Source organism: Nicotiana tabacum, chromosome 18 (assembly GCF_000715075.1).
Source record: "Nicotiana tabacum cultivar K326 chromosome 18, ASM71507v2, whole genome shotgun sequence".
Classification (NCBI taxonomy): domain Eukaryota; kingdom Viridiplantae; phylum Streptophyta; class Magnoliopsida; order Solanales; family Solanaceae; genus Nicotiana; species Nicotiana tabacum.
Genome location: NC_134097.1, coordinates 53,595,867 through 53,620,123, shown reverse-complemented (window position 1 = coordinate 53,620,123; position 24,257 = coordinate 53,595,867). Strand labels below are relative to the sequence as shown.

Sequence of the window (24,257 nt, the reverse complement as noted above, 5' to 3'; positions counted from 1 at the left end):
AAGCTAGGCAAGCCAAATTATCCTAATTACTTAACATTTTTCAGTTTTAAACCATTATCAGTGATGAGTAGATATCATGCAAATAGCGAAAATAATTAAGCGGAAGACAAAATCTGACAATTTATCTTAATACAAAACTGCGGAAGTCTAAATACAACTCTACCCAGAATTTGGTGTCACAGCTTCATAAACGGTCTAAGAATACTACATACAAAGTCTGAAAGATAAAATATACACTGTTTCTGAAATGAGTAAAGGAAACATGATAAAGGAAAAGATAGGAGGTGACGCCAAGACCCGCGGACGTCTGCAGGACTACTTCGTGTCGCCTGTGTGGGCTGAAGACAACACCCTCACTGCGGTCCAAGCACTCCGGTATCAATATCTGCACACAGTGCAGAGTGTAGTATCAGCACAACCGACCCCATGTGCTGGTAAGTGCCTAGCCTAACCTCGGCGAAGTAGTGACGAGGCTAGGACCAGATTACCAAATAAACATGTGCAATATAGCGTACAAAAATAATAGGAAGTAGATAACAATGATGACAACAATGATCAACCAGTGATATAATTAGCAGGCAACAAGAACACCATAAATGTTTCTCAACAAATAATAGATACAAGTGCAATCAATTTATCAAGTCCTTCAAATATAAATCTTTCGCCTATAAATCCTTCAAGTAATAATCTCTAAGATAATATGTTTTTCAATGAATACATTTCGAATATATTTCCTTTAAATAAATATCTTTTAAATAAGCATCTTTCGAATATAATTCTTTCGAGTAAAGGTCACCTTGTGACACCTAGAGTACAGCTTCCAACCCAATCAGGAAATCAACAAGAAAAGATGAAGTTATTTTTTAGAAATCATTTGATAAAAAAGATACCCTTTTCAATTAAAGTACAATATCGAATGAATCATTACCTTTAATACGAGAAATCAATAAATCAAAACATAGTAGAAATTCCTTTTTAAGTAAAGTACAACCTCAAACGGTTTAAGAAAAATTTAGTTGAGAAATCAATTGAGTTAAAAATATAACAACTGTTGAAATTTGGAGTATTGAACTTAAAAAAAAGGTAAAAACAGAATATCGAGAGAATTATAAAGGAATCAAAATCCAACCACTAACAAGAATAAGGAAAACAAAGGCAGATTTCACTTTCTTTTCACATCTTGTTGCAGGTGTGCAACCCGATCCCATTTCCTGTATCTCGTGGCAGACGTGCCACCCGCTCCCATTTCATGTATCTCGTGGTAGGCGTACCACCCGCTCCCATTTCATTATATCTTGTGGTAGGCGTATCACCCGCTCCCATTTCATTATATCTTGTGGTAGGCATACCACCCGCTCCCATTTCATTATATCTTGTGGTAGGCATACCACCCGCTCCCATTTACAAGCCAACAATAATCACAAGGAATCCCGGCAAGGGAACAAGAGCAATATAACAACTTCCCGGCAAGGGAACAATGATATTTTAACAACATCCCGGCAAAGGAACAATACTATCAAAACAAATATCCCGACAAGGGAACAATGGTGATAATAACATATGAAGCGCAATAAACCACAACGGAGTCATAATAATTATAATACAAGACTCACGGGCATGCTTGACACCAACGTATAGATACTCGTCACCATGCCTATACGTCGTACTCCACAATTAACATGTAGCAAATAAGACACAACTCATAATCCCTCAAGCTAAGGTTAGACCAAACACTTACCTCGCTTTGCAACCAATTTAAAATTTCAACAAGCCTTTGCCTCGCGAATTCGTGCCCGAAATTCTCAAATCTAGTACACTATATTAAAAGCAAGAAGGCCCTAAGTGAAATGTCGTTCGTCTTTTTTATCCTTTTAAAATAAAGTTTACATTGGACAAAATAGTAATTTAACTTATTTTCCTAATATGTAAAAATAGTCATTTTATTATTTTCCTAATACTTAGGAGTTTGAAATCAATTAAAACTTTAAATATCAAAGCTTTCCTTATTTAAATCACTATGTAAAATTCTAATTTTTAGGATTTAAAATCAACTAAATAAATATCAAACAATTCGTTTATAACATCTTTTTGTAACTAGACATACAAATTAGGAATGTAAATATAATTTGATATAGAATTTTAAAGTTCCATTGGATGTGCACTTTTATTCCAAATTAAATATTTAAACTATTGTATATACAGTAATTTGTATAAAATTGAGTATCTCCGTACATGTACTTCTAGCACAAGTTAGAGTTGGTGGCGTCCAAGAAAACCATCGTGCTTACACATTCGTGTTTATGCTATTTTCGTAAAATATTAACTCAACATTAAGTATTTTTAAACTTTTATTATAACTTATAAATTTTTTCCTAGGAGTTATAAGACCAACTTCTTTATTCCCAAATCTCTAAAAGATAAAAAAATTAAATTTTTCGATATTTGATAAACACAACAAGACATTGAGGATTTATGTAGAGCTGAAATTTTTCTTTATTGAGTTAGTTAAATGGGATCAATATTCATCATTTTTTGGAACTTACATTTTCTTGTTAAAATTTTATTTAATAACTTAAACATATTCCTTAATAACCGGAAAAGGGTCAAATATACACTTGTACTATCAAAAAAAAAAAAATTAAATGTGCCACTCGTTATCTTTTGAGTCCAAATATATCCATATCGTCATACTTTGAGTCTAAATAAACCCCTATCGTTATACTATTGGTTTAAATATACCCTTTTCCGTTAAGTTTGTCCAAAGTAGACATCCAATCCTACATGACATTAACATTTGATGAGGCAAATGTCACATGGCTTGCCACCTCAGCGCCTCTAACCCATTTTATCCCTCCTATATTTTTTCCACCATTAAAATTTACTCTCCTCCCCCCTATCCCCCACCCCCAACCAACCACTATTGTCACAATTACCATTACCATAAAAAATAGGCAAAATACATAAGTTGCCACTTGACCTATGGTCCAAATCCCTGTTACATACTTTCTAGGAACGAATATTACTTTACACACCCAACCTTTCCAAAGTGTATCTAAGACACACCACTTTTAACAGCTGGCGCGCGTGTGTTTTACACAAAAAAGAGGCGAGTGAATGTAAAACTTTCGAGTCTAAACCATTATCTAAATGCCATATGTCCCCAGCCTTTGTTATTTTTTTCTTTTCTATTTTTAGTTATTTCATCTCCAAATAATTTGGTCTCTTTTCCACACACCCCCACCCGTTTTCTTTTTCCCCTGGATACCTACTCTGTCATCTCCATTAATTAAACTCTGAAACACAAAAATAGTTTTAGAGCTAGGTCCAAGTTTCAAATTAATTAGTCATCTCCTTCAAATTTAAATATTTTTAGATCTGCTAATGAAATCAGTGACTGATTTCTCCATTTGTTTTCATAATTTTGTTTTTAGATCTGCTTATTTTTTCTTTGACTTCAAAATTTTAAATTTTTTTGAATGGGTGTGAAGAAAGGGTTTATAGTGTAAGTTTTGCTCTAAAAATTATGGCGATAGTGATGGATGTCATGACCAACACTTAAAGCACCATGTGAAAGATCTATGTGAATATTGGTCATGACGATAGTGGTGGTTGCCATGGCCAACACTTGATTCATGTGAATTTTTTTTTCCTGGTGGGTATTTCCATGACTGTGGGATTTTAGAGGAGGCTTGGTGGGTATTTCCATGGAGTTTAGAGGAGGCTTGGTGTGGGAGTTTAAAGAAGATGAGAGACGGGGAGGGGGGGGGGTTGTTTTCCGTTTTTTCTTTTAAATATATCAATTGTGGTGTAAATTTAGTATTTTTATTTTTTGTTCCTTGAGTTAGGACATGTGTCACGACCTTATTGGTGCGTGATATTATATATATTCTAAAAAACTGGTTAAGAAAAAAGTGGTGTGTCTGAGATACACTTTGGAAGGTTGGGCGTGTAAAGTAATATTCGTTCATAGAAAGTATGTAACATGGATTTGGGCCATAAGTCAGGTGACAACTTATGTATTTTGCCAAAAATATTGTATTTTAAATTTTAGTCTTTTATATATGGATTAGGGGCGTTGAAGTGGCAGAAGAAGGGTATACTTGACCAATAGTATTATGAGATGGATATATATAGACCCAAAGTATAACGAAGGGTATATTTAAACCTTTTCTCATAGTACAAGGATATATTTGACCCTTTGCCGAATTATATATGTAAGCAATTAGCAATGTGAAGAGTGTTAGTATATATATATATATATATATATATATATATATATAAATTCCTTTCTGATATTTTAATCACGAGAACAAGTGTTGCGAAGAAATTTAGTGATATATAAATAATATATTCATATTCAGAAAAGGCTCATCTAGAAGACACCGCCTTATTCTTAGTACCCTCCTCCTATATCCCAATCGTCAGGTCGTTTAGGTTCATAAGCCAGTCCAAAGTTGTCTTTCCTGCTACTCTCTCCAAAACAATGTCAACTTTTCCATTGGATGTTCTGGCCGAAATCCTCTGTCGACTACCCATTGATTGTGCGTTACGTTGTAGGTGCGTATCAAGATCTTGGCGGGCTCTTATTGATAGTGCAGAGTTTGCAAAATTGCATGTCAAGTATTCAGTGAAAACCAATTCTAATCTTCGGTTGATGTTGAGAAAGGTCGACTATTTTGGATATGGAAAACGTTGCTTTTTCTCTCTAGACTTTGATTCTCTCAACTCCCGAGTTGTTACTCCCAAAGAATTGACTAACCCTTTGATGTCTTCTGAAATTAACACCAAGATACTTGGTTCTTGCAATTGATTGTTGTTGATATCAAATACTGTGGATGAAATTGCCTTATGGAACCCTTCAACGGGAAAATACAATAAGATACCAGTTGTGGGGATTACTGAAAACCATGTGCATGTTAATTTTGGTTTTGGGTATGATGTTACTAATGATGACTATAAGGTTGTTAGAATTGTGCAGTTTTCCGGAACTGAAAAAGGTTCTTTTCCCTCTGATGTTAAGGTTTTCAGTTTGAGATCAAGTTGTTGGAGACGGGTTGAAGAAGAACTTCCTTATTACCTCCGATATGAAGATCAACCAGGTACATATCTTAATGGTTCATTGCATTGGATTGCTAGTGCTAAGATGGAAAGACCTGCGAATAAGTTAGAACCACTGATTTTTGCTTTTGATCTTGGAACTGAAAAATGGGGACTCGTACCGCGTCCCCCTTATACTGATACGGGTTTCATTGTGAGGTTGGTCGTATTGGGAGGCTCTCTTTGCACATATAAAACCTACTTTATAGATGATTGGGAAAATGGGGATCTTGTTTTGGACCATGTGGACATATGGGTAATGAAGGAATATGGAATTAGGGATTCGTGGGCTATGCTTATATCACTTGAACAGCCAGATAAGTGTATTGGTCATACTGTACTCCCACTTGCAAATTCGAAGAGTGGAAAGGAAGTTCTTTTGGAGCAAGATAATAGGCGATTCCTGTGGACTAGTATTGAGGGGGACTCCATAAAGATTGTTGATACTGAAATTGGGAATTTACGTGGCTTTCTACATTTCAATAGTTATATTTATTTGGGAAGCCTCGTTAACCTTAGTTCCAATAGTGATCTGAAGAAACAGTTAAATCAAGATAAAGGAGGAAATAAGAAAGCCCTAAAGAAGAGGTTGGTCATTCAGTTAATTTGTGGTTATGTTGTAGCCTTCTTTCTTTTACGTAGAGCTTTTAAGATCACTCGTTTCAACAACAGGGCACTATTGTTAACATTTAGATGAAGTGGAGAGTCCATATTATTTTCTATGCAACAGGGAGATTGCTTATACAAGTTATGTTTTGTATCTGCTTCCTTTCTTTGCTAAATTTTCTATTTTATCCTTCACTTGATATATAGGGGAGATGATTTCCTTTCAAAGGGGTTCAAGTTGAAGCTTTGAGCAATGAATGAAGTGAAGATTCAGATGGTCAAGGTACCTTCTATATATACCCTCTATAAAAAAAATAAGCAGGATGTTCCTTAATATGATTTTAGAGTTTAATGGTGGCGTTGATTTTCTCGAAACTTAAACAAAGCAGCATTTGATTCCTGGTATTACCTCTTCATTTTCTCTTATGAAATTGTTTTGGTGTATTTCCATGTTGCTTTTTGCTCAATGGTGTAAGTTACTATTTACTCCGTGCTTCTGTTAGTGTGCAGCTTAGTCTTAAAAATTGTGTTGACAAGGAACTTAAGTATATAAGAAACTTATTTTGGCAACGATGGGTACAAAAAATAATCATACAGGTCATGTAATGAAGTTAACTTAAACTTTAGTAGTCCAAGTGCAACTGAAGAGTCTGACCATATAATTTTCTTTGCTTAACCTGAAGAACTGAAAGTAGCTTTCCACACTGAAGTGTACTAATTAAATTGCCTCACTTTTGTTACTTTCTTTATCTTTGTTTGTTCTCTTCAATATTAAGAGTAGTGATATGCTAGTCCTTTCTAAGTTTTCAATGCTTGATCACATGATAAAATCGGTTGCATGCTTAAGTAAACTGGAATTTCTAGAACTTGTACTTCGCTCCTTGTCATAATCAACATGTTATTGTTGCATCTTAAGTTGGCTGCTCTCTCTCTCTCTCTCATGAGTTTTCTCTTAAAATCAATCTGCTTGTGATGTACAGAAGATAAAAAAGAAATATTGATGAGAAACCATCAAATAGTCGCATAACAAAATTGAGCCTTTTCACTATTATAAAAAAGAATGGCCTTTTTTTCATTAGCTCCAATGACTAAATAGTCTTCAGATGGATGAATGGTGAATCAAGAATGGTATATTGAAACCCTTTCACATTAGATCATGATTTCAGCTGATTCTAGCACTTGCAAATATGTAATGTTTAAGGTTGCCCATTTTTATCATTTTGATGTTCTATAGTTAATTGCTCAAGTCATAGAGTTTGCTGCTCCTAGCACATGTATTTGACATTTTTTGGGGGTAAAAGTGACAAGCATTTCTATGAATGGCATAAATTCCATTTGGAGGAACCAGATTTTGATTGGTGAACTTTTTAACTGAAATCAACTACTACAAGATAGTAGGTCTTTCCTCAATTAGAGTTTCCAATTTTCCTCATCCAGCTTCCTGGTATGTTTCTTCTCCATCAATGACCTCATCCTCTGGCTGCCTTCTTTTGAGTTATCAGTATGCAACTTATATTTCTAAACCTTTTAGGTTGGATATGGACATACCTTTGTAGTTTTCTCATTTTAATTCAACGAGAATTATGTTTTTCCATTGGAGCATAATATTAAATTTGATTAACTGTGACTTCTCTGCAAGTTGTAACGTTGCCTATGCTATCCAGGCCAAGATGGTTGACTTCTCTGCGAGTTGTAAGGTTGACATATTTGTGGGGTATTAGGGCATTTTAAATTAAATATGCAGGTGAAGTAATGGATGGGATTGGGAAGTTGGTGGCAGTGCTCTACCAATTCTTTCCTGTGAATATGGTTATATAAGTAGTTGTTTCTTTTTTTTGGCAGGTTGTGTTTTTGATGGTTGAACACTGAACGTTGACTTTAACGTCCAATATCCCTACTATCCTTTGATGTAAATAGTAGATACTTATGTTTTGATATATCAGTTTCCAGTCGATAAAGCTGATGAACTGTATGGAATTTACATATATGCATTTGGAATTGTAATGGATTTAGTGAATGGTCCACTTCAGTTGCTGGTCTATTCTTTTGCTGGGCTTAATTATTGACAGGACACTGAAATTGTAGACATGGTCTTACCCCTTGAAAGACATTACTCTCTCGTTCCCGTTTCAAATTAGATGAGGTACTTTCCTTTTTAGTCTGTTCCAAAATAAATGATACATTTTTAAATTTGGAAATAATTCAACTTTAAATTCTTTATTTTACCCATTTTACCCTTAATGAGAAGCTTTTGTAATCACACAAATGTCATGGCCACACAAAGCTTTTACGCCATAAGCTTTTAAGACCACAAGTTTCAAAAGTCTTTTTTTTTTCTTAAACTTCTTTCCGAGTCAAACTACCTCGTCTAAATTGAAACGGACGGAGGGAGTATTATTATTTTTCATGGGGTTACAATGCACTATTTAAGTGATATCTAGTTTCCTCTCCCTATATGTTTTGGTTAAACAGAGAAAAAAAATTGCATTAGGTGATTTGTCAAAATTTAGAGAAATTGCTATTCAAGCATCAAATTTTGAGGTGGTTGATACCTTGTCAAGTGACAAAGATGGATGGTGGAAATCAAAGGTATTGAGATAATCCTGTTGTGTAAACTATATTCAGTTCCTGTAAACTATGCTTTCATCTCTTCGTTTATTTTGTTCTGTTACTAAACATTGTGCGTGGGATTATGGCAAAGCTTAGCCTTAAAATTCTTCAAGTATTTAACATTTAAATGATAGAGTTGATTTATCATTTGTGTAGCAGTTGATGATAGCAACATGACCTATGGGGATAGAATCAAGATGAGTGTGACGAGAGAAATAAAGCTCCTCATAACTATACTTTCAGCAAATTTATCATTTGTAGTTATATTTGAATTTTATAGTAAATTCATGAAATAAGAGATTAATTATTTTGAACTAAAATAAGAGAGCAACAAACTCTCGTAGCTCAATAGGTTAGAGCGCTCATTTAATTAGCAGAGGGCTTGAGTTCGACGACTCTCAACAAGAGCGTTTTATTTTTTCGTATTTATGTGTTTCACCTTGGTTATATTCGTTGTGAGCACGTGATTTTTGCTTTGCGCGACAATCGCTCCAAAAGAATAAAATTTTTTTTTTTTGGTCCTGCTGTACAATTTTTGGATTTCTGTACGGCACTTTGTTGATTTATTTGTGACTTTTGCCCATTTTTATTTTTATTTATTTTTATTGTTTAAAACAAAATACAAGAAATGTGTGTGTCATGCATAATTCGAACCGCAATCCGGTCGTTAAATAGAAAATCACAGATAGGCATCTTCGTCCGTGATTTTGTTTTGTTTGATTTTACCTGTCTTAAAATATTTTAGTGTATGTGCAAATAATTGTATTGAGTGTGTATTTAATTTTAATTTGATTTTTGCTTAGTTTTGTTTTTAAAATAAATAAGAAAAAGAAATAATAATAATAAAAAAAAAGAGAAAAAGCCCTTCCCTTTTCGGACTTGGGCCAATTTTAAATAAATTGGCCCAACAAACTCAGCCCAAAACCCAGGCCTACCCGGTCCAGACCAACTGATACCCAGGGTGTCCAAACGACGCCGTTTTAATCCAGCCTGATCTGGGCCGTTGATCTCAGATCGATCAACGGCCAAGATCACATTTCCCATACCCACGAACAAAACCCGACCCGTTCCACCCGGACCAACCCAAACCCCATTTAGTTGAAACGACACCGTTTTCCCTAAGCCTTTAGATCCAAGCCATTGATTTCAGTTGATCCGACGGCTGAGATCAACCTACCCACTAACTATATAAGCCGTTAACCTTACCCTGCCCCCCTATCCAATACCCCAGCTCCCGTCTTCACCTTCTTCCCCATCAAACCCTAGAGCCGCCCCTGTACCCTTCACCATGAAAACCGGCGGCACGGACGCCGGTGACCTCGCCCTTAACACCATAGAACCCCCTTGCCATCCGGAACACGGTTTTGTTAACCACCTAGCTCGAATCCCTTCCCACCTTCTCGAATCTTCATTTGAAGATTCGAGTCGGAACTTGACTTGCACCGTTTGACCCCAGTCTCACACCAGACACTCCCCAGACCCCCTCGTGACCAAACCATACTTGGTTTGGTCCGAATCTAACCAGGGAAGCATGAATCCCAGATCTGACTTTTGAAACCATAAGGTTCCTCGTCACTGGTCCATACCCATTCGAGCCAAAGAAACTAAGGTCTAATGGACCTTAATCGAAGTGTTTCTCATCTGAGAAACACTTCGATTAAAGTCCGTTCAGCCTTAAGAAAGGCCTGACCGAGTCCGAGTTAAGGTTTTGATTTTTCGAGATTTGAGGTGAGTTCTGTTCTCTTTTCTTTGTTCTTTAGTCCATGTTTGTTTGAAAGGCCGTTATTGTTGTTGTGTAATGTTTGTGTCTTTGACTTTTATCAACTGTGCCTTGACCACTTTGCCTGAACCTCTGTTGTTTGATTGAGTCTTTCCATTTGTTCTGATAATGTGTATGTAAGTGTTGTGCAATTAGCTGATTTTCAAATTTGGACTGACTAATTGACTCCTCGATTGCAATTCTGCTTAGTCAATATAATGCGAACCTTGTGTGATACTGTTAAATGTCGGATTTTTGGCTACGATTGTATGTGTTATAACTAATATAGTCGAGTCGACATGTGTCGTCAATTAGTTTCAGTTATCCGAGCAATAACAAATCGATTTGCTTCTATTGAACATTGCCTGAATCAATTAAGAACTAAGTTCAGTTTACTTATAATTGCTAATTTGATTTCAGAAATCTAAGGTGTAGGCTGTAATGGTAATCTGAACTGGAGGGCATGTGCACAACATGGGCATAAAGGCCCTTTTGAATTAAATAGTTTGACAGCATGTGCTGTCAGACTACCTCCTGCTGCCCATATCTATTTTTAGTTAATAAAATGGGAAAGATAAGCCTGCCAAGGGAATGATGGGGTTTAATACTTAAATAGCTAAAGTAGAACTGAAAAGAAGATGGGCACATGTGAGGGGTTTTCTTTTAATCTATCAGGCTGTAAAAGGGGTAATGTAAGGCTTATAAAAAGGAGGACTGGGAGATGGGAGGAAAAAGGGTACAGAGATAGACACATAAGGACCTGGAGAAAAGGAGGAGAGCTGAAATACATACAGATATATACATACAGACATAGAGGACACACTGGGAGGATATAGAAGAAAAAGAGAGAGAGAGGGGATACACACTGAGGAGTATACACACACAGACATACATAGACAGAGATATACACAGAAGATAGGAGGAAAGAAAAAGAAGAGATCTGATAGATACACATAGATACAGAAATAGAAAGAGAGCAAGAAAGAGATAAAACAGATTAGGAAATCAGAAACTTGGTCTTGTTTGTCTGAAGTTCATCTGTTGTCAATGTGTTAGGCAGTGTTGCTTCTTCTAAGTTTCAATCGAGATTATTGTTAGTGTTTTGTTGCATTTGGTATATCTCGGAATTGGATTGTCTGGAGTTTTGTTTCCATCACACTGTGTGCTGTTTCATTTGGCTGCTTTCTCTTCAACTATAGCTCCACTTCTTGCAATAGAATCTGTTCTGCTGTGTTGTTTCGATTGCTGCTGTTATTGCTGCTGCACCTGTTGCCATTGTTACTCTGCTGATTTCCCTCTTCTTCAAATTGTCAAATATTTTCAGGTACACAACTCCTGAAACCATGTGTTGTTGAAAGTTTGAAGTTGAAGCAGAAATAAAGAAATGAATATCTGTTTATGTTATAATACTGGTGTTCACAATAGGTTGAATGTTAGTTTAGCCTGTATTTGTTTAACTGCAAACTGCAAACATTCTGTATAAACTAACATACATTCTGTTTGAGATGAACTATTAGATAGCATTGTTTAATAGTAATGACAGTATGACATAGACAGTATGTTTGATTTAGTATACATTCAGTTCAGTATAACATTCTGTTTGATTTAGTTATGACAGTATAACATAGAACCATGGCAAGCACCTGTATGTATTTTGCCTAGACCACTGAATTGACAAATCTGTGGTACTTGGTCTGGGATAAATGTATCCCAAACAAACTCTCAGCAGTCACATTAAGAGTCTGGCTATGAATGCCAGCTCTCCTGTCAGATTATTTGTTCCGATATAAGTTCGACATCGGGTCTCGGTATAGATTCCTTGTTTCGAAATAATGCGATGACTGTTGAGGAAAACTAATAGGCATTTTTGAGTTCAATTAGTAGTAGTTTTCCTAATAAACAGCCAATTTCATTTATCAAGTCCAAATAGGTTAGCGTTTAAAAATAAAACTTGGAGGTCGTTAAATATAACTCAGTATATGTTGTTAGTTTGCTTGCAATCTCACTTAGCAAATTAATAAGCGTATTCACTCGATGAAGACAAAGCATGAGGTAACTCTCACCTCATAAACAATCAATCAGGTAATCAAACAAATTTAGGTTCGGCAAACATAATAAAGATTCAGTCTGTATTTGTTCAAACAAGTAAGTTCGGTATCATCTTTTTTATTTTTTTTATTTTTTAGAGACAAACGTAGTAGAAATGTAGTCACTGTAGGATACCCTTCTAAAATAATGAGACGAGCCTCGCCAAATAAAATGCAAATTGCGGGGCCCTCAATAAATAATCATAATAAATATTCAGAATTCAGAACATGGCCGTTTAGTGAATTTCATGGCTTCCTACAAAATAATAATGCGCTAGACTCTTTAGGCGCGACTTAATTAAAATTACATTCTTAAACTCGGGTGCACATTGATGTGACCCGAATCCAAATCTCAACGGAGTCGAAGTGCGTTAACAACTACGGGTGCATTGATTGTGACGTGGTTCGAGATGCATTTTCACGACGTTGCAATTCTATAAAAATAAATGATAATAATAAAAGCGGTTTTTAAACTTAATAAAAACACGTAAGTCATAACATGTATTTAAATCAGATATTTAGCCGTTATAACAATTTAAGAGACCGTGCTAGAACCACGGGATTCGAGGGTGCCTAACACCTTCCCTCGGGTCAACAGAATTCCTTACTTAGAATTTCTGGTTCGCAGACTTCATTTGGAAAAGTCGAAAATTTCCTCGATTTGGGATTTCAAGATAAACCGGTGACTTGGGACACCAAAAACCAAACCTTTCCCAAGTGGCGACTCTGAATTAAATAAATAATACCATTTCGAATATTGTCACTTAAATTTGAAAAACTCCACCCGCGCATCTTACCCTTCGGGGCCGGGCGCGCAAAAAGGAGGTGTGACAGCTCTGGCGACTCTGCTGGGGAGCGAACCCAGAATCTCTGGTTCAGGGTTCAAGAATTCGAGCTTAGAATAATTGTTATATTTGGCTTTATTATCTGATCTTTATTACATGTTTTTGCATAACGTGCTAAATGTTGTCTTTTACCGCTTTGATATTATCTGAACTGTATATAAACTGTGTCGAAACCCTTCTCTTCTTACCTCCGGGGAGAAGCTCGCTGGTCGAGACTCCCTATTCTGTTAGTGTCAATACCTGAAATAAGAAAGAGGTCGGACAAGTTACAAAGCCGGACGATCTCGCGGGTCCCCGATACGTAGCCCCCTCCTCGACTCGAGTTGTCCGCTCGGGTACACAGTCTAGAACAAATACCCAGGTTACGAACCTAGAATAACTTGACTTCATGCCGGATCCCTAGTAGGAACGCTTATTTGCATCATGTTGCATTTGACTTAGGGGACTCAACATAGGGGTTGGGTCCGTCTAGGACAGGCAACCTGAGATGAAAGGACCATCATACAGCATTCCTATCTGTTTTGCGCATTTATTTGCTTCAGTTCCGCATGCTGGCCGGTTCCTAAAAAAACAAAATAGCAGCGTAGGGAGATAATTACTTATTTTGGAAAAATAAAACCAATGTCCAAGTAGTGTCAAAACCTCGCCGGATTTTTTCTAAAAAAAAAGGGAATAAAAACAAAATTTGTCTTCTTAGTTTGAATTATTAAAAAAAAAAATAATAATAAATTTTTTTTTTCTTTCATGTCCAAAATCAAAAAAAGAGAAAGAAAAGAAGGTATTTATTTAGAAGTAAAAAAAAAAACGGAAATTCATAATTCAAAAAATGTTGTTTCTTTTGTAGTACCCCTTTTATAAATTCAGACTAATAATCCAAATATTTCCCAAAAAAAAAATAATTAGTAATAAATATTTTCTTTAATCTTTATCTCTTTTCAAAAATAAAAAAATAAAAATACGTATTCTTGATTTTTAGGTTTATTTGATTTTCTCTATTCACGATAGCCCGAACTACGCCGGTTTGATTCTCACCGGATGTGAGATACGTAGGCAACCCTCGTCGGGTTCAACCCCATTTTTTTTTTTGCTAAAATAGCCAAAATCAATAAATAAAAAATGCGTTTCAAACGTAAATAAATCGGGTGACGCTGTTTTGTCATAAATAGCCGAATGTTCTCGAAAGGGACGCCGGAAGGCTGACTTTGCATAAATAGCCACCTTTGGGTCTTTTTTAGCATTTTTATCCAGTAAACCCACACAGCCTTAAAATCTTCGTCCCCGAAGTGTTTAAAAGCCGTGTTCAAAACTCGATCCCCTCTGTAAATTTTTTTTTTGAGTCAGTTCGTTTTGTTAAAATCACCTTAATAAATGTGCAGGATGAGCACGATGCAAAATGAACATTTTTCAATATTGACCAAAATCCCTGTCAAGTTACGGCTATGGTGGAATGATCTAGGTGTTGAAGGACAAAATGAGGTTAAGAAATATCTGAAAGGTCTTGTGGGTTTATTGGAAATCCAGCCTCGGGGAGATATCATAAGAGCTTTGGTTACCTATTGGGACCCGGCGCACAATGTTTTCCATTTCTCTGATTTTGAACTCACCCCGACTTTGGAAGAAATGGCCGGATACATCGGGAATACTGAACTTCCCTTGAAGGAAAAATACTTGGTCGCCCCAAGAGTCGTCACGGTACATCGGTTCCTAGATTCATTGAAGATACCTAGAACAGTCCACAACCCGGATCTGGCAGCCGGATTTTGTACTCCATGCTTCATATATGATAGGTACGGTCATGAGGGGGGATTCAATAATCCAATCAACAAACTGTGCAGCAAAGGAGTTCGTCAGAAGTGGGACAAGCACAGACGGGTAGCTTTCATGATGATGTTCCTAGGCCTTCTGGTATTTCCAAGGAAAGACGGAAACATTGATCTGAAGATATCCGGGGTCGTCAACACTTTACTCACGCAAAGTGACAGTACTCTCGCGCCTATGGTGGTATCTGACATCTTTCGAGCTCTTACAGTTTGTAAAGCTGGGGGAAATTTCTTCGAAGGCTGTAACTTGCTCCTACAGATATGGATGACCGAGCACCTCTGCCATCATTCCGAGATTTTGAGCCATGGTTCCCCGGAAAAGACCTGCATAGAAGAATCTTACACGAGAACCAAAGAGATCAGTTTGCCCAAAGGAGTCCTGGCATAGACCTCGTTCTTTCAAGCTCTAACTGCCAGCCAAATACAATAGACGTTGGGATGGTTGCCTGTTGATGAGATCCTATATATGTCTGCAGCTAAAACTCATTTCTTACTAATGGGGCTTAAGAGCATTCAACCTTACGCACCCTGCTGAGTTTTGAGACAGTTCGGAAGATGCCAAACAGTACCTCATGAGGAAGATCTTAGCACTCAAGCAATTGAGATAAGTCCTAACGGACAATTCCCAGAAGCAAAGATTCGTCAAATCTGGAGTGAGTGTCAATATTTGAAATCAGATACTTGCGTGCGGGATCGAGCCAAAGGAGAGACGGCGCCAGGTTACCTTGCATGGTACAGAAGGGAACTCGAGCATGAAAGGCCGGCTAAGAGACCCCACATCCGGAATTTCACCGAATCATCGCAAAGACAGTGGGAGTGGTTAGCAAAGGAAAGAGGCTATTGCGCCGAAATCAGCAGGTTGAAACAGCAAGTGGAAAGCTTGAAATACGAGCACAACGTGCAAATTGCTACCGATCTGGGAAAGCGGAACGGGTTAATTCAAGAAAATGAAATGCTCAAAGCCCAGATCAAACAGATAAGGGTGGATGCGGATAGACAACCAAGGCGTCGATCAGACGAGCAGCTGATAAAAAGGCTGAAAGGTGAAATCAGGGAATGGCAAGATGGTTTGGAGAAATCTGAAAACATCATAGCAGAGCTCAGGGCACAGTGGGATACAAGAGCAGATAAGCATCGCCGATACCTGAATCAATTGGAAGGCGACCACGAGAAAACTGTTGTTAAAATAAAGAGAGAGATGGCTGCACTTGAGATCAAAGCAGCTAATCAGGCCAAGGGTTTCCAAATTGAGAGCAGATACTGGTACGACTCAATAGCCCAGATGAAGTTGGAAGTACGACGACTGAAGCACCAGCATATACAGGATGCTCAAGTATTCAAGATATGTAGCGATCAGATAAAATGCCTACTCATAGAGAAGAAGCAAGCCAGAGATAGGATCAAGGCCATCGCCCATGCCATCACCAGACGATGTCTACGATGCGAGAACATGTCCAACGTTACCGTCCTCTCGGCAGTAATGGGTTATGTCAAACAGACTATGCATGAGTTGGAGCAACTTGAGAGGGATCTCACACCTAGGACCGCGGCGAGGCCGAACGATGCCCCGCGGACACCAATTTTCAAAACCATAATGCACTCATAAGTCAAGCCTGTATCTTAGCATCCTCCGCCTGTTTTTCCCATCAGGGTGATTTTTAGTTTATTTTCGAGTCTAGGTTTACTTTCAAAGTTTGCTTTTTCTTTTGCAAAACGTAGTTTGTAACAGAACATTTCAACAATAAAGAGGTTGTTTCTTTTACGCTCATTTGTGTTTTTCGAACTACGTAATGATCTGATTCACGTAGGCATCGTGATACGTAGGCAATCCTCATCGGATCCGGTCGCATTTCTTTTACTGCAAAATAAAAAAAAAATAATAATAAAAGAAAAAAAAAGGAAAAAGAAAAAGAAAAGAAAGAAAAAAAAACTAATAAAAATGCCGGAATGACGCATGCTCTCGTAGCAAACGTATAGTAATCCACTTAACTGTATAGGTGCATCATGCCCAACGTGAGATTAACTATCTGTTATTTGCTACAAATTAACCGTGCGTTTGTCGTTGAGTATATCCAGGGTTTTTGAAAAGACGGTTGGTTTGGTGAAAGTCTGGCCTCGCACTCATACTTCACGAGGTCAAAGAGAAGTGTTCAACTACCTGTTGTTAGGACCAGAAGCAGTACTCACACTTACTTCACCAGGTCAAAAGGAAGTGTGGAAATGTCTTCAGAAATTCCATTACAAACGATCCCTGTTTCTGAGGAGAGCTCAATCTCAGCCGTCCTCACACCTAAATCCGCAACTGCGGAGGAAAATAGAATCCTACGACTCCGCATGTTGGAAATGCTGGACGACTGGAATAATGGGAAAGAGCCGCCAAGTGTCGTCCCCGGATTCCCTGAATTATTCTCCAGGTCAAGTGGGACTTCTAATGTCCCCATAAATTATCCTGCTACCCCATTCGGGTACCCAGCCACCTCAGCCTTCTCTGCTGGATCGCCCTCTGAGCCTCATCCCCGAATGTCGGCCACTGATGCAAGCATGAACATCTTTACTGCATCGCCTTGCCCGATCACGGCACAGCCAGCCACGTACAAGCCAAGCTTTGACTCATCCTCTTTTACATTCCAAGCACCATCGTTCTCAATGGAACCAACTAGGTTCGCCACCAGTACTAATCCTCTACCGCCTCAGTGCGAGCTCGCACCCGGGCAGGATCAGAACCCCAGAATTGCAGAACAAAATGAGATTGCCAAGAGAATGAGAAGCCTTGAACAAAGTTTGAAGAATATGCAAGGATTGAGCGGACAAAAGAGCGTCTCTTATGCCGACCTGTGCATGTTCCCTCACGTGCACCTGCCAACGGGTTTCAAGACCCCAAAGTTCGAGAAATACGATGGGCACGGTGACCCCATTGCACATCTTAAGAAATACTGCAACCAATTACGGGGAGCCGGCGGAAAAGAAGAACTGCTGATGGCGTATTTTGGGGAAAGTCTAGTAGGGATGGCTTCGGAATGGTATATGGATCAGGAAATGTCCCGATGGCATATATGGGATGATCTCGCCAGAGATTTTGTAAAACAATTCCAGTATAACATCGGCATTGCGCCAGAACGAAACTCTTTATCGAATTTGAAGAAGAAACCTTCGGAAAGCTTCAGAGAATATGCTATTAAGTGGCGTGAACAGGAGTCGAGAGTGAAGCCTCCCATGGATGAAGTGGAAATGGTCACTACCTTTCTCCAGGATCAAGAGTCTGACTATTTCCAAAACATGATGTCAGCCATGGGTAAGCCATTCGCGGAAGCGATCAAGATAGGAGAGATGGTAGAAAATGGGCTGAAAACAGGTAGGATTCTGAGTCAAGCAGCCATAAGGGCGACCTCCCAGGCCGTCCAAAGCGGGTTCGGAGGAACGACAAGGGGGAAGAAGAAGGAAGAAGCGACTATGGCAGCCTCTGAAGCAAGGGAGTATCGTCATCCCAGGCCCCATTTTCCGGAAAGAGCCCCACAACACTACTACCCCCACTCAAATTTGGCATATGCTCATCAACCTTATATGGTCATGAATGCCCAGTCTTATGCCCATCCACCACAACAAGCCAACCGTGGCCCAGCTCCACCTCCCAGAAATCAGCCTCCTTACCGCAACCACTATAACCCACAACCTCCGCAGAATAACTTTCGCCCTCAGGAGCCACCCAGAAGGCGGACTTTCACGCCCATCGGTGAGCCATACTCAACTTTGTTCCCAAAGCTGGTCCAGTTGGGTTTCTTGCAACCAATCCCTCAAACAAGGCAAAACCCGACGTCGCCTTCTTACAAAGCCGGAGTCAGATGTGCCTATCATTCAGGGGCCGAGGGACATGATACAAATGACTGCTGGTCGTTGAAAAGAGTGGTCGAAAATTTGATAGAGCAAGGGAAAATAGTGCTAAGGGACGAGGAGATCCCGAACGTAACTAACAATCCATTACCTGCTCACAATAATGGGCCGCTGATCGGAATGATTTGTGAAGACAAAGAGTTCGATCCTGCTTTGAAAGCTATAATTGCCATTGTCGACACGGGGAAGAGGCCCGAAATGGACCAGAAACCAGAAAAGGGGGAAGAGATCAAAGCTATAAAAAGCAAGCCTGAAAAGAAGGTAGAGAAGAAAGTGGTATCTGTAAAAAATGAAGTTCTTTACATACCACGAGGTTGAGCTGAGAAGACGCAGAACTTCGGGATCAAAAAGACAAAACCTATGTACGTACCGAAAGGGGCCTATGTGGTCCGGGGGACGATTCAACCACCTCGGCTGAATGAGCCAGTGGTTATCGGACGCGTGCCACAAAAGCCAATGACCAACCCGTCCACAGTGCCGTGGAATTATCAAAAGACTTTGGTGATGTACAAAGGTAAAGAGGTCATGGGAGAACTTCTAGAAAATACTTCCATTGGAAGGTATTCAAATACCCACGAACTGAACAACGCCACACAAAGGCGCTTCCCGCCAAAGAAGCCCGTAAGTGTTGAAGAAGCGGAAGTGTTCTTCCAACAAATGAAAATGCCGGATTACGAAGTGATAGATCAGCTGCGCAAGTACCCTGAGCAAGTATCCATGCTGTCATTATTGATGAGGTTGACCGAGCATCAAAAGATCCTACTGAAAACCCTGAATGAAGCATATGTACCGGTTGGAACCTCGGTGGAACAACTAGAGCGGATGACAGAAAGATTCTTCGCCGTTAACCAAATCTCTTTCGGCAAGAATGATTTACCCCCGGAAGGAGCAGCACACAACAAGGCTTTGCATTTAATAGTTAAATGCGAGGACTACTATGTCAAGCGGGTAATGTTGGATGGGGGATCAGGTGTTGACATTTGCCCGCTTTCCACGCTACAAAGGATGGAAATTGGGACCGGAAGAATCCGACCCAACAATGTCTGCGTAAGAGCTTTCGACGGCATCAAGAGAGATACCATGGGAGAAATAGACCTGTTGTTGGTCATAGGACCAGTCGAATTTCGAGTAACCTTCCAGGTGATCGACATGGACACATCCTACAATTTTCTCCTGGGCAGACCTTGGATCCATGCGGCAGGAGCCGTGCCTTCCACTCTTCACCAGATGGTGAAGTTCGAGTACGAAGACCGAGAGATCGTGGTCCATGGGGAAGATGAGCATGCCATTTATCGAGACCCATCCATCCCGTATCTTGAACTGAAAGAAGGGAGCGAACATACGGTCTATCAAGCTTTCGAGATTGTACTGGCCGAGCAGCACGAAGAGGGAATACCCTGCCCCCAGCCTTTCTTATCTAACGCCTCGGTTATGGTGGCCAAAGAGATGATCCGGCATGGATTTAGGCCAGGGAAAGGACTTGGACAAACCCTCCAAGGAATAACAGAACCCATTACCTTGCCAGTCACCAAGAAACCTTTTGGACTAGGTTTCAAACCTACTCCAGCAGACGAAGAATGGGCAAAGAAAAGGAGAAATGAGGGTTGGAAGTTACCTCAACCACTGCCGGATTTATATGCAACTTTCGTCAGGCCAAGGTACGTTGAAGAAGAAGATGATGAGGTCTTCACAGCTGAGGAAATCGAGGAGATATGTGGGGCGATGAGGGAAATGCTCTACGAGGTCCACATGGTTCAACCAGGTGAAGGCACAAGCACTGCTGAGATGATGTACATGGGGCCAAACGCCAAACTCCAAAACTGGGAGGCCACGCCATTCCCTACTAGACGGAAGTCCGGGTAGACCTGTCCTGCCACCTTTCCTGTGTCACAAGTTATCTCCAGGACATAACTTGAGCGTTTTCTTCCTTTCAATTGTTGTTTTGAATTCCTAAGTTGTAAACATTGTTGTTTTCCAACTTTCCAAAGAAAAAAAAAATATCATCATTGCTTTCCCATTATTTCTTTTGTTCTAATTTTGTCATTTTGCCTTTTATCTTTCTTTTCAGTCCTAATAATGCGGCTTTAAATATGACATGCTTGCGGACTTCACGCCCAGATCACAGTGAGCTATTTAACTGCGAATTAATGAACCCAGAACCAGAGTATGATACGGAAGAGGCTTTTAGGGAGATAAACCGAGAGTTGGAATATTTCGAGAATAAACCTAAGCCGAATCTAAATGACACTGAACCGGTAAATTTAGGAACCCCGGAAGAAATCCGGGAGACCAAGATAAGCATTCACACGGACAAGAAAGCGTGAGAGGCGATAATTCAACTTCTTTTTGAATTTAAAGACGTGTTTGCTTGGTCATATGATGACATGCCGGGACTAGGTGTTGATATAGTGGTTCATAAATTGCCGATTCATCCTGATTGTCCTCCAGTTCAACAAAAGCAACGAAAGTTCAAAACTGAGGTCAGTGACAAGATTAAAGAGGAGATCACCAAACAACTGAAAACGGGAGTGATTCGAGTAGTCCAATATACAACATGGTTGGCAAATGTGGTTCCAGTACCAAAAAAGGACGGAAAAACTCGAGTATGTGTAGATTACCGAGATTTGAACAGAGCAAGTCCTAAAGATAATTTCTCGCTGCCCAACATCCACATCCTCATTGATAATTGCGCCAAGCACGAGATACAGTCTTTTGTAGATTGTTATGCTGGGTATCATCAGGTATTGATGGATGAAGAGGACGCCGAAAAAACTGCCTTCACCACGCCTTGGGGCACCTACTACTACCGGGTCATGCCATTTGGTCTGAAGAATGCTGGGGCTACTTACATGAGGGCCATGACTGCCATTTTCCATGACATGATGCATCAGGAAATAGAGGTGTACGTGGACGATGTGATAGTCAAGTCCAAGACGCAGGATAATCACATCCAAGACTTGAGGAAATTCTTCGAGAGATTAAGGAAGTATGATTTGAAGCTAAACCCAGCCAAATGCGCTTTCGGAGTTCCGTCGGGCAAACTTCTAGGCTTCATCGTAAGCAGGAGAGGCATCGAGCTAGATCCAACTAAGATAAAATCCATCAGAGATCTACCTCCCCCGAGAACAAAGAAAGACGTGATGAGTCTGTTGGGCAGGTTGAACTACATCAGTCGGTTTATTGCCCAGCTGACAAGCATGTGTGAGCCCATATTCAAGCTGTTAAGGAAAGATGCGGCGATTAAGTGGACAACTGAGTGTCAAGAAGCCTTTGATAAAGTCAAAGAATACCTTTCGAATTCCCCGGTCTTGGTCCCTCCAGAACCAGGAAGGCCACTTTTCTTGTATCTAACAGTCTTGGAGAACTCTTTCGGTTGCGTCCTCGGGCAACACGACGTAACCGGAAAGAAGGAGCAAGCGATCTACTACTTGAGCAAGAAATTCACCGGCTACAAGGACAAATACACACTATTGGAAAGGACATGTTGCGCTCTCACATGGGTTGCTCAAAAGCTGAGACATTATCTCCAAGCCCACACCACGCTCCTCATAAGCAGGTTGGATCCTTTGAAGTATATATTCCAGAAACCAATGCCTACTGGGAGACTGGCTAAATGGCAAATCTTGCTTACAGAATTCGACATAGTCTATGTCACTTGCACGGCAATGAAAGCCCAGGCGTTAGCAGATCATTTGGCCGAAAATCCGGTCGATGAGGAATACCAGCCATTGAGTACTTACTTCCCAGATGAAGAAGTAAACACCGTAGAAGTGGTCACGGAGGACGCTCATGTCTGGAAGATGTTCTTTGATGGAGCCGTGAACGCCAAGGGTGTAGGGATTGGGGCAATTTTGATCTCGCCTTCTGGTCAGCATTATCCCGCCACAGCTAGACTTCGTTTCTTTTGCACAAATAATACAGCTGAGTATGAAGCTTGCATCATGGGCATGCATATGGCAATCGATCAGGATGTCGAAGACTTACTGATTATGGGAGATTCTGACCTGATCATCCGACAAGTCCAAGGTGAATGGGAAACTCGGGATGTCAAACTTATCCCTTACCGACAGCATGTGGAGGACCTCAGCAAGCGCTTTACATCAATAGAGTTCAGGTATATTCCGAGGTGCCACAATGAACTGGCAGATGCACTTGCTACTTTGGCTTCAATGCTACCCTACCCGGGCAACGGCCACGTCGATCCTTTGGAAATCCAAATCAAGGAAAGACACGGTTACTGCAGTGTAATCGAGGCGGGATCAAATACGCAGCCTTGGTACCATGACATCAAGAAATTCCTGAAGACACAAGAGTACCCCGAGCACGCTACTGGAGATCAGAAGAGGACCATTAGGCGACATGCAAGTGGTTTCTTTCTAAGCGGCGAATTGTTATATAAGAGGACCCCGGACCTCAATCTCCTAAGATGTGTCAATATCGAGGAATCGAGAAAGATCATGCACGAAGTACACGCAGGTGTGTGCGGACCTCACATGAACGGGTATGTCTTAGCGAAGAAAATCCTTCGAGCAGGTTATTACTGGATGACCATGGAAAAGGATTGCTTTAGCTTTGTTCGGAAGTGTCATCAGTGTCAGGTGCACGGTGATTTGATTCATGCCCCTCCCGCGGAGCTGCACCCCATGTCTGCACCTTGGCCATTTGTCGCCTGGGGCATGGACATCATTGGACCAATCGAACCGAAAGCTTCGAATGGACACAGGTTTATACTGGTTGCCATCGATTACTTCACAAAATGGGTAGAAGTTGTCACTCTCAAGTCAGTCACTAAGAAAGCTGTGGTGGATTTTGTACACTCAAATCTTATCTGTCGTTTCGGTATTCCTGCGACTATCATTACAGATAATGCAGCAAACTTGAACAGTCACTTGATGGGAGATGTATGCGAGTAGTTCAAGATAACGCATAGGAATTCTACTCCTTATCGACCGAAAGCCAATGGTGCTGTGGAAGCTGCAAATAAAAACATCAAGAAGATTTTGAGGAAAACGATCCAAAGTTCCCGACAGTGGCATGAGCAGTTACCTTTTGCATTATTGGGGTACCGCACAACGGTACGCACATAGGTGGGAGCGACTCCTTATCTTTTGGTTTATGGGACCGAGGCTGTAATACCGGCAGAGGTAGAAATTCCTTCGCTTCGAATCATTGTCGAAGCAGAAATCGAAGACAGCGAGTGGGTCAAGGCTCGACTGGAGCAATTGACGTTGATTGATGAAAAGCGAATGGCCGCAGTTTGTCACGGATAGTTATACCAACGAAGGATGGCCCGTGCTTACAACAAGAAAGTCCGACCCCGGAATTTCGAAGTAGGTCAGCTGGTACTGAGGCGTATTCTGCCGCACCATGAAGAAGCAAAAGGAAAGTTTGCCCCAAATTGGAAAGGCCCATACATCGTAAGGAAGATATTGCCGAGAGGAGCATTGTATTTAGGTGATATCGAAGGAAATGACCCCGACACAGCAGTAAATGCAGATGCAGTCAAGAGATACTACGTCTAGATCATACTCCAGTAGTCCTGACA

At 40.0% G+C, this 24,257-nt stretch overlaps 1 protein-coding gene across 1 annotated transcript; it reads left to right on the top strand.

Moving 5' to 3' along the window:
* Window positions 1-4,812: 4,812 nt before the first annotated feature.
* On the top strand, window positions 4,813-7,732 carry LOC107763532 (F-box protein CPR1-like). The gene is made up of 2 exons (XM_016582018.2): window positions 4,813-5,685; window positions 5,911-7,732. The coding sequence occupies exons 1-2, from the start codon at window positions 5,144-5,146 to the stop codon at window positions 5,951-5,953; spliced, it is 585 nt and encodes a 194-aa protein (XP_016437504.2). The 5' UTR covers window positions 4,813-5,143; the 3' UTR covers window positions 5,954-7,732.
* Window positions 7,733-24,257: the final 16,525 nt, after the last annotated feature.